The 12,131-nt window shown below is 35.5% G+C and overlaps 1 protein-coding gene across 2 annotated transcripts in view; it reads left to right on the forward strand.

Annotated features, from left to right (window-relative positions):
* PDE3B (phosphodiesterase 3B) overlaps positions 1 to 12,131 on the forward strand; it is a 166,513-nt gene that overhangs the window by 102,513 nt on the left and 51,869 nt on the right. The window contains exons 3-4 of one of the 2 annotated variants that reach the window (XM_060103988.1): positions 4,238 to 4,486; positions 7,299 to 7,441. In XM_060103988.1, the coding sequence (XP_059959971.1) occupies positions 4,238 to 4,486; positions 7,299 to 7,441 (392 nt within the window). The remainder of the gene's footprint in view (positions 1 to 4,237; positions 4,487 to 7,298; positions 7,442 to 12,131) is intronic. The other variant, XM_060103989.1, reaches the window with a different exon arrangement.

The raw sequence follows: 12,131 nt of genomic DNA on the forward strand, positions 1-12,131 counted from the left end.
TATTGTTCTAGGCAGAAGAGTTGGTCTGATACAAACTAGTCCCTCCCAGCTGAAAAATTAGGCAAGCCTTTTAAGACACTTTGAACCTATTTCCTCATCTATAAATTGGGAATAATATCAGTTTCCTCAGAGGGCTGATTAAAATAATAATATGTGCCTGGTACATAGTAGCACACAAAACTATAAGCTGATATTATATTAATTTCAATAATAATAAATACTAAGCATCTCTGAAACTATAGTATAAGATACGAGTTAGCAAAATTTTTCCTATAAAGGGCATATAGCAAATGTTTTAGCATTTGCAGGGACACACAGCCACCTACTCCTCCCCCTCCTCCACTCCCACAGTAACTGTTAAAATGTAGTATTCTTGGCTCTGTGTACAAAAACAAGAGTTTGCCAAATATAAGCCAAATGGGAAATAAGAATTTAAGTTAAACTTTTAAAGTTATAGCAAATAATTTGAATATTCCATTCGATCTGACATAAGTCAGATGGTCAGTCTCTTGCTCACTATGCTCCTATCTCACCAAAAATAAAAGCTAAAGTCCTAATCATGGACTTAAAAGACCCTGCACAATATGGTCCCTTCCTTTACTCCCTTTTACTTCTCTGACCTCATCTTCTGCTTTCCCTTTCATTTACTCTGCTGCTGCTACACTGGCCTTGTTATTCCTCAAACAAGCCAGGCAGGCTTCTGCCTCTGCATCTTTGCAGGCGCTAGTCTGTGTGCCTGGAATGCTCTTTTCTCACACTTTTGTCAGGTCTTAACATCATAAGTACTGCCTTCTTTTTAATGCCTTCCATCACTTCATTTTTCCTTTTCTTGCTTTATTTCTCTTTGACGGCCTCAAAATCCATGACTCTCCATTGTCCATATTCCTTAGCCTGGAATCTGATGTTATCAAATATTGGTTCCAACATGCCTCTCCAACCTTATCTTCCACTGCTCTTTAAAAAAAAAAAGTATGTATATATATATATATATATATATATATATATATATATATATATATATATATATGGCCTATACTTAAAAAATTTTACGTTCCCTGTACACTATTTCACCACTTTTGTACCTTTATTTATGCTCTCTCCTTGAAGAATGAGTTCCCCCAAATAAATTTTGTTTGTTTTTATTGTAAAAAATTCTTTTCTCCTAATCTTTCTGAGTAAAATCCTACCAAATGAATAGCTCAGCTCAAATGCCACCCTTACCATAATGTTTCTGTTAATCACTCAGATTAAAGTTATCTATATATTCTTTGAACTCTGGTACCATTTTATCTGTATTTTTATCTCACCACTTTCCATAATAATAATATTTATAGCCCTTTACCTATATATTCTATACATTGCTTTATGTGTTCTGCATGTATCATCAGATTTAATTCTCCCTGATACTCTCTGCTAAGTACCAGTATAAACTCTGGAAATAACACAAGAAGCAAACAAAGGAGAATTCTGAAAAATGCAAAGAGGAGAAATTAGGGACCCCAGTATCAGAGGAGCAACATAGTGTGACAGGGTGTCTTATAACTGTCACCCAACAGCAAATGTTGGGGTAATGCAGACTCCCAGCCTAACAACAGAATGTGATGCAGGTAGGCTCTTCCTTTCCTTAAAATTGAATGAGAGTCTTGCCAACAACACCAAGGGGGAATTGATCAGGAACTCCATTGACATTAAGTGGCCAGGGAAGTATGGTTATTCCCTACTACGCATGAGACTCCCCTTCCCCAATGAGACAGAGGGTGGCCAGGTCTCCACAACACAGGTGCCAAGCCCAGAAAGTGCTCTTTGTCCTTGTGGCTTGGAGACTCCCTTCCCCGACCTAGAGGCACCAGATAGCCCAACCTGAGGAAGCTCCCCACCAACTCTCACCCGCAGCACCAGCAGGGACCAGTGGAAACCCTAGTGGCACCAGGAGAAAATCAAGCAGACGGAAAATACCACTGTGAATGCCCTGAGAATTAAATTTTCATTAGAACTACAGCCTGAAAAAGTAGACTAGGACTTGGTGCTAAATCTAAAGAGGAAGACCACCTCCTACTATAAAAGATTTAAATAGGACCCAGAGTCTTCTAGCATAGTTACCAAAATGTTGATATAATTTTGAAAATCACCTGTCATACCAAGAACCAGGAGAATCACAACTTAAATGAGAAAGACAGTCAATGATTAACACCAAGATGATCGGATTTGGAATTGTCTGACAAAGAATTTTAAAGCGGCCATCATAAAAACATCCTAACAAGCAATTACAAATTCTCTTGAAACAAATAAACAAAATAGAAAATCTTAGCAAAAAAATAGAAGTTACCAAAAAAAAAAAAGGTAAGTTATAGAACCGCAAAATGCAATAATGGAAATAAAAAACTTGTAAAATGGTCTCAATAGAGTGGTGATGACAGAGCATAGAATCTGAGCTTGAGGATAGATCAGTAGAATTTACTCAATTTGAACAACATTGAGAAAATAAATAGAAACAAAATGAACAGAGCCTTCAGGACCTGGTGGACAATAACAAAAGATCCAACGTTCATATCATCAGTGTCTGAGAAGGAGAGAGAGTAGGTTTGAAAAAGTATTTGAAGAAATAATGGCTGAAAACTTCCCAAATTTTGCAAAAGATGTAATTCTGCAAATTCAAGAAGCTGAGTGAATCCCAAATAGGATCAGTGCCCCTGCCCTAAATCTACTCCGAGATATGTCAATTAAACTTTTGAAAACTAAAAGCAAGGAAAATATTTTGAAAGCAGCCAGAGAGAAATGACACACTGCATATAAGGGAACACCAACTCAAATGACAACAGATTTCTTATCTGGGTGTGGGAAAACAGATACTGTTATATACAATTTGTGGAGGTATAGGTTTGACCAACGTATGCAAGGGTAGTTTTATAGTGATTTTGGTTTGGTTCATTTACTTTGGTTCAGTAGTTCAAGTTAGGGGAAGCTATCTGTCAGAAGTATGCTTAATATCTACAGTGACATATAGAGAGAGGTGTTTGCTTATAAAGACTAGAAATAGCTGGGCTATGGACCAATAATGGGGAACGTTTTAAGATAAAAACTAATATGAAATAATACTTCACAAGGAAAAAGAAAAGAATTCCACAAAGAGCAAAGACATTACTAAGCTAATTGTTGGTCTAACTTTCATAACATTTTTCAATTTCAAAATGTGTTGAGGATAATTAATAAACAGTGAACTCAATAAATACTTTGAATACTTACGAACATACCCAAATGTAAATTCAAGGCACAATAAAACAAAAGTAACATTTCACTGTTCTGATTATCAGTGCACTTATTTCTATGGGTAATTGAGTTGAACATAATATATATTTTCAAAAAGTAAAAATCATATATATATTCATCAATGAAATATTAATTTTAAATTTAAAAAAATGTACTTCCTATCCATTTTTAAGGGCCCAGCGTCCTGTTAATCCTTCCATATTAACTATTCAGTCCAGTGTTATCACTGTCTCCTTTGAACTCTGACACCATTTTTCCTCCTTTTTATCTCATCATTTTCTATAATATGGATAATAATAGTTTTATTTATTGCATTTAAAATATATGTACCATGCATTGCTTTATGTGCTTCACATAGATTTTCAGATTTAATTCTCATATCAGCCCTTAATGAGGTAGTTGTTATCCCCATTTTACAGTGAAGAAACTTAAAAGTTCAGATGTTGAATAACTTGCTCCAAGTCATGCAGTTAGGGCTAAAGTCTAGATTTCCAACTCAGATGTCTTTGCAACAAAGCCTTGTCACTATGCTAGACTGCCTCTTAAGTGAGGAGTAAATAAAAGAAATGTTGTATATGTTTGAAAGAAATTTTGACATAGAGGAAAGAGAATCATTAATAAATTAATAAAATGCCCAAACTATAGATTCTGAAAGAAACACAAATTTGGTTCCATACTATTAATAAGGTAAGTCATTAATGAATACCGTTAAATATGAGATACACTAATGAAAAATGTAGGGAAAAAAAGTTCACAATATCTGTTATATCAGCATCAAAAATTTTAAAGTTAGAATCGTACCACTTGTTATATCATTTATGCCATGTCCAAATAAATGAAAATTAATATTTAATAGGATTCAAGTACTTATTGTTAGAGTTAAGTTTTTCTTAAATGTTAAATTTTCTGTGTAATACATATATAATTTTATGGGTTGTTTTTCTTTCTTTTTTTTTTTTTTCTTTTCTAGAATTCTGGAGGTGGAAGTGGAGTTGATCTTTCGGTACTAAATGAGGCTCGTAATATGGTGTCAGATCTTCTGGTTGACCCAACCCTTCCCCCGCAAGTCATTTCTTCCCTCCGGAGTATTAGTAGCTTGATGGGTGCTTTCTCTGGCTCCTGTAGGCCAAAGATTAATCCTCTCACACCATTTCCTGGATTTTATCACTGCTCTGAAATAGAGGACCCAGCCGAGAAAGGAGATAGAAAACTTCACAAGGTCAAAATACAGTAATCAGCCAGCCCTGTTTATCACGTTTAATAAGGTTTTTGAATTAAAACTGCTCCTTTAAATCTTGGATAAAATAGAATTTCTTTTTAAAGGGCCAGCTTCTTTTCCAGTACATTGAGTTGCTTGGGACTTCAGAGGTAGTCATAATCTCAAATAATTCTAAGTATTCAGTTTTTATTCTAAGTAATATTGATGTAATTAGCAGTTATAACTTCATCGGTAACAACTAGTTTTTTATTATTGTTGTTATTGTTTTTAAGAAGTAGAGAACAACAGGCAAATTTAATTTCAGGCTGTACAGCAAACTAGTATTCAAATTGTGTCATTATTCTATTTTATTCTTTAGAAACCAGAAATTGTTCTTTTTGAACCAAGAAAAAATGATCATTATAATATTCATTTTATGAAATTACACAGCATTATTTTAAACTGATTTTCACATTTTTTGGAACTGTCTCTCCCTACCTCCTGCCTACCCACTGGAGATTACTATAGCCCAATAGGCATTGACTTTTCCATCAGTAGATATGGGATTAATTTTTCTTTAAATATCACTGATTCAAAACAGGATTTCCTTTAGAAAATAATAAATACTGTTCTAAATAGGTATATATTATGTCTGTTCAGGTTGCTTTTAATTCTTTTATTTGACTATCAATACCTTTACCAGTAGCAAAGATCATAAAACTTTAAAAATAGAAATATTTTAGAGATTATTTTAACTACTTTATTCTACTGGCTAAAGAGACTAGGAGAAGATGAAATTCAAACCAGTTAATTTTGTTCATTGTAATAGTGATCTAGAGCTTAGAAAAAGTTAAATATAGTTTTTGGAGAGACTCTGATCATCAGTTAATTCTGTTAATTCTCAGCATTATTGTATAGAAGTGTTGAAAAATTAAGCAAGCCTGATTAGAGCAAAATTTTGATAATTGTTCACAAATCTGGATCATAGGTAGTTATGTGATGCTTTTATTTTTAAAGTGTCTCGAGTAGCACCTGCATTACACAAAACCCAATGGTAATTAAGTTATATAGCATTTTTTTTTAGCACTCTACCTATGAGAAAGGTTAATCACAAGCAACAAAAAGGGATAGCAATAAATTCATCAATAAAATAACTAATATATTCTTGAGTTAGTTTTCATTTGATATGTTGTTCTTCCTTTGTATTTTCCATTGACATCTGATGTTTAGAATAGTAATTTTAAAAAATAATTCTTAAAAATCTTAGTGATAAAAATCACGCTGAGGGAATTCCCTGGTGGTCTTATGGTTAGGATTTTGGGCTTTTACTGCTGTGGCCTGGGTTCAATCCCTGGTTGGGGAACTGAGATCCCACAAGCCTCATGACGAGGCCAAAAATAAATAAATAAATAAATCACATTGATATCAGTATTATGTTTGTTATTATGTTTACTATGTAGAAAAGTGTACTGTACATTTTAGAAACATTTAAACAATAATATTAATTAAATAGGATGCCTAATTGCTTCATTTCCTGAACATTCTAGGTAATAAGGCTTATTTTGAGTACTAGAATTTACTGATAGGAATAAGTCATATAAGAAACAGGAAGTAACCCTTATTTCTTTTCTTTGTGTTCTTTAAAACTTCTTATTTGAATTTCTTATCTAATTTATCTCTGCTTTGGAAAAGAATATAAAAATCCTGATGTTACTTCAGAAAAGAGCAAGAGCATTTATGAAAAAATAATTAGTAAGGAAAAGGGAGTTAGAACAGGTAATTTAATGTAAATGTCTTATATGTGTATTAAGAACTGAGAAAGATTCTATGGACCTAAATTATAGTCAGAAAGGATGTTACATAAACAACTTTTTCAATGTAAATATAACTAACATTGAACCTTTAAAAAATCAACATTCTTGGGAAAACTTAAATATAAATGGTATTTATCTCTTTGAGATGGTTTCGTGTCTGCTGATAGGGGAAATTTATAAGAAGCAGAAACTGTTTAATGTCAATTTCACTAAAACACCTATTCACAATGGTCAAAAATGGAATATTTTGGTTAACATTTGGATTAACCGAGAATATTTTCAAAAATTAGGGTAAAATATTCTTAATGTGAAAGGTGTTCTGAATTTAATTTAGTTATTAATTCAAAAGGTAGCTCAGAATTCTGCAGTTTAACCTCTATCTATGTACATTAGCATTGTACTGAAAATATATTAGGAAATAGGGATCACTCCTGATCCTAAGCTTGCCCTCTGAAGTCTTTTTTCAGGGTAAATCTTTCATATCTACTTTTAAAATTGTCAGTTGCATATTTCTCATAAAACTAGGAATAAAATGTACAAAAGAAAAAAATTTGGTTAAACTGTAGGGAGATCAGAAATCATTTTTTAGTTGGAGGAAGATAAATAGAACAATATAGAATGTTATGTTTGGAGTAAAATTGACAGATTTTCAGAATAAAATATTTTGTTACTCCTATACATGCTAAAAATGTACGGTTGATCCTTAAACGACATGGGTTTGAACTGTGTGGGTCCACTCAGACCCGTATCTTTTTCAGTAGTAAATACTACAGTTCTACACCATCTGCAGTTGGTTGGATCCACGGATGCGGAATCCGGATATGGAGGAAGCCTGCATAGGGAAGGCCCACTTGTATGTTATTTATGACACCTAGATTATTCGACTGCACAGAGGATCAGTGCCCCTAACCCCCGAGTTGTTCAAGGGTCAACTGTACTTTGTATTGATATTTCCATGGACCATCTTTTACGGCATATTGAAGGATAATGATTTTAATCATTGTTAAATTATTCAACAGGGGCTAAACAGTAGGAATAGTTTATCAACCCCACAGCTGAGGAGGAGCTCGGGAACCTCAGGTCTGCCACCTATCGACCAGACTACTCCAAGGTGGGAACGCAATAATGGCAAAAGGCCTCACCAAGAATTTGGCATTTTAAGGTAAAATCTCCAGAGCCTTTTCAAGAAACCTGAATCTAATACATCAACTTTCTTTCTGTGAATGAAGTTTGAAATAGTTCTAAAAGCATAAAGGAACACTGGAAGTATTTTAGTATAGGATGGCTTTGTTTGTAACGTGGCCTGATAAACTGATTCTTAAAAAGAAGGTAATCTCCCTTCTCCCCCAAAATAGGTAAGTTGGGTACAAAGCATGCTGGAGCCCTAAGAACATGAATCAGGGAGGCAGTTTAAGGAAACAAGGATCAATTTAGGATGCAGTACTGGGAAAGCCACGGTAGAGGTGGCCATATTAGGGGCAGTCACCAGTCCACTGCGTAGTATTCAGAGGTTGGTCAACAGTTTCTGACTTGTGAAAGGAGGAACATCCCCAAGGTTCACCCCAGATGTTACCTCAGACGTGAGATGTAAGGTAACAGGACACTTTTAAGCCCTGTTCCTGCTGGGGAACTAAAACTACTAATATATTGTATATTCTGTTGAGGATTTACTTGGAACTAAACAGTGCTAATCCTACAAAGGAGAGGTGTCAGTAACTGCAACCAAGTGAGTGATACTGGGAGATTGCAGGAGCTGAGATCTTCTGAGTGTATATATATCCACTTACTCTGATAAAAAAGGATTCAATACTTTGCCTTTTAAAGGCCAGGAAAGATATTGATCTCTTATGTGAGTTATAAGCTTCTATTTGGTCAATTATCTAACCATTATAATAAAATTGGAACCAGTGTAAATTTCCTGTTAAACCACTTTGTTAGGACTGAGCATGTGTTGTGTTGATACTTTAACTTGACCTGTGTAGTTACAAATTTGAAACAGTAGGTGGCAATGTTGGATCAGAGCTATTTATCTGTTAAACTATATTAACATTTTTATATATGAAATATGATCAGATCATTGTAATTTTCCAGATTCTTGTGTGATTTATTAATTTGAATCTTCTACAGTACATTCAAGTAGATGAATTCCATTTTTATAAAAGAAAAATTGAGTGAAATGATTTATAAAATAGGGATGGATTCAAGTATGAAGAGAACATTACAGGAAAATGAGCTTTGGTCCAAAGCTAGCCCAGAGCCTAAACAGGATAATGGTTTTTGTTGCTGTTGTTGTTGTTGTTTTGTTAACGGAAGCAGGATATGACGAAGTAAATGACGTTAGGAACTGAAAATATGACAGGTATTTCTTAACCCTGGGAAATATCTAGAGAATACTTATGAGTTTAAGAAAGAATGATTCTATTTTTTCATCTTTCCATCACACTGATGGAACAGCAATGCATTTAAGATAAAAGAAACGTTTGATGCACTGAGTTAGTTATTTTTATACTCCTGCCTCACACGATTGATAATAAAATAGAAACATGGTCCAAGGAAAACTAATCTTTATACGAACATATCTCAGAGTTAAAGGTAAGTATAGGAAGATTCTATATGTTTACTTAACACTCATTAAAACAAAATCATATGCCTCATAAAGGATTTAGAACTTTGAAGAATACAGTAATTGGCCATATTAGGAAACATCTACTTTAAAGAGGTGAGGCTAGAAGTAATCTTTCTAGTGTGCAGAAGCTGGAGCTTCTCAGTAATAAATTTCTAAGTATACTTTGAACGTAGGGTAAAGGGGAATATATGAAGCATTGACAACCACTCTTCCTTTTGAAATTCAAGTCTCTAGATCAGTGCCGTCCAATAGAAATTTCTGTGATGATTGGAATTTTTTATAGCTGTACATGCAATTTGGTAGTCCCTAGCTACGTGTGGCTATTGAGAGCTTGAAATGTGTCTGGTATGACTAAGGAGCTTAATTTAAATTTGATTTGATTTTAATTAATTAAAATACAAAGAGCCATATGCAACTGTCACATAGATATAAATGGCAGGCATATTAGACATCATAGCTACAGATCATAAATGTATGGTGACATTTTGTTTGGGAACATTTAAGCTTTAGTAGCACAAAACGAATAGACTTGTAACTCTGTAATCATGAGGCATTCATTTTGAGTTTATTAGAGTACTCCAGAATGGAGATCACATTTCCTAGTTTTGATACGAATGCAGCTCTGGATTCTGATCATAGCTTCTCTGACTATGATTTTAAATCACCCTGTGATTTCAGCATGATTTAAATATTGAACCTCTTGCTCCCTGAAACTATGTCTGAAACCAAATTTCTCATCCCTCCAGCTGCTTCTCCCTCTGTTACTATTATCCTGTCCTCATTTCCTGGCACAGTGCTGCAGTCCTCTAGTTTTGTGGTTGCTTACAAAATTGATTTACCTAGAAAACTTGATGTTATCTATACATCCTGTTACCTTACTCTATAGATAACAGTTGTCAAGTCTATCTCTAAACCTCTTTTCCTCTCTATTCCTTTTTTTCCTTTATCACTTTGCCTACACTATTTCATGCTTTCATTATTCCTTACGTGGGCTATTGAATTATCCTTCCATTTCTAATATCCTTCACTACCCAATCCATCTTCTACCCTTCCACCAGAAATCTTCTGTAAACAAAACTTTGATTATACAGTTTTTTCTAATCATTAAGTTTTTGGACATTTATCAACACCCGTAAAATACTGCCCAAATTCCTAGCCTGAGATTTAAAATTCTGTTACTCCCTCATGACAAAGTTGCACCCTTACTTGGAAAAATTAAGCAAACAGAGATGAGCAGTCTTGCAAAGAATAAGAGTAGAAAAATGATTTGGAAAGCTCTCTGCGTGAAAGTAACAGGCATGTAACTTGTGTTAGACTCTTCCTTGAAGTTTTCTCATAATTTTGTTTTTAGTTTCAATCCCTTTGAAAATTAAGCTTAATTATATTTTTCAGCTGCCTCATTTGTGTAAAGCGTAAAATAGGACTTAAGTTTGGTTTTCTTTATGCTTTGCCTGGAGAAAAAAAGTGAAGTATTATAAACCTTATGTTAGGTATGATGAAAGGGCTCCAAAGGAGGAAAACCACAAGGAAGAAGAATTAGTCCTACTTGAACAGCCACTGTATTACCTACTCTTAAGAGTTTACCACTGCTGGAGCTTCCCTGGTGGCACAGTGGTTGAGAATCCGCCTGCCGATGCAGGGGACACGGGTTTGAGCCCTGGTTTGGGAACATCCCACATGCCGCGGAGCAACTAAGCCTGTGCACCACAACTACTGAGCCTGCACTCTACGGCCTGCATGCCACAACTATTGAGCCCACATGCCACAACTACTGAAGCCCACGTGCCTAGAGCCCGTGCTTTGCAACAAGAGAAGCCACCGCAATGAGAAACCCATGCACCGCAATGAAGAGTGGCCCCTAGAGAGAGCCTGCATGCAGCAACAAAGACCCAACGCAGCCATAAATAAATTAATTAATTAAATAAAAAAGTTTACCACTGTTCATCTCTTAGAGGACTTGAGATTTTAATTAATTAAGAAGGCCATTACTTTATAACACCAAAATACCTCTCTGGTATCACCTTTATTTATCTGAAAATCCAGTCAAGCTTAACTGTTTGATATTCCCTCTACACATCTGTGCCCCTTTTTAGTTATTCCCTCTACCTAGAAGAGACCCTCTGACCCCTATTTCTGTATGTCTTTAAAGATTGAGCTCAGATGTCACAGCTTAAGAATAACATGCTGACATCCCCCTCCCTTGTTCTCCAAGGAAAAGTCATCTGTTTCGCCTCTGAATCTCCTTAACACCTTTTCTTTGCTCTTTTATGGCAATTTTCATTTTCTACCTTGCGTTAGTCATTACAACCCTTCTGAGACCTGCTTGACTACTGTAAAGAGTTTGGGATTACATTAAAATGGGTCTTTGAAGATAAACAGCTGCTTAACAAGTATCCTGCAGGGGTATGGTGTCCATATGACAGTTGATACTGCCTTCTGCTTAAGTTTCAGACCTAGGATGAAGTTTTACTGGTCAGGAAATTCCAGGAAGTTTTGAAGAATGCTTTTCTGCGTTAGCTGACAATTGAATTACCCAAGTACAGTGTTAGTACCTAGGGTTAAAAGAATGGCTAAACTGCTATCCATGGAATGACTGCTGGGACCCAGACCCTCCCTGTGGACAAACAACGTATTCAGAACTCACAGCTCATTTCCTTTGAACAGACCTTCCCTGGGGAAATGTAGGCAAATTGCGTACCAAAAGTCTGAGGGCCATCAACTATAGGTACTACTACACTAAAGAGGCCTGCTTTTAACCTATTCTGATTCATCGTTCATCACCGTAAGTGCTCTGTAATTAAATCTAATAACTTGTTGCCTGGCAATAGTATGTCCTCTAAATAATGTACTTGGGAACCAGCTTCTCAATTATGTGTCTCATAATTTATTAGAGATTTATACCAATGGCTGGAACCTATTTGAACTGCAGAGATTCAAGAGGGCTAATGGTGTCATCCCACTCAGTTTTTAAGATAATGGCTCTGCAAATCTGGATTTTGGACAGCCAAAAAGTTTTACAGCTATCTAAAAAAATAATAAATGAGGTGATACAAAACTTGTCAAGGTGGGCTTCCCTGGTGGCGCAGTGGTTGGGAGTCCGCCTGCCGATGCAGGGGACATGGGTTTGTGCCCCGGTCTGGGAAGATCCCACATGCCGCGGAGCGGCTGGGCCTGTGAGCCATGGCTGCTGAGCCTGCGCGTCCGGAGCCTGTGCTCCGCAATGGGA

Source organism: Mesoplodon densirostris, chromosome 7, assembly GCF_025265405.1.
Source record: "Mesoplodon densirostris isolate mMesDen1 chromosome 7, mMesDen1 primary haplotype, whole genome shotgun sequence".
Lineage (NCBI taxonomy): Eukaryota > Metazoa > Chordata > Mammalia > Artiodactyla > Ziphiidae > Mesoplodon > Mesoplodon densirostris.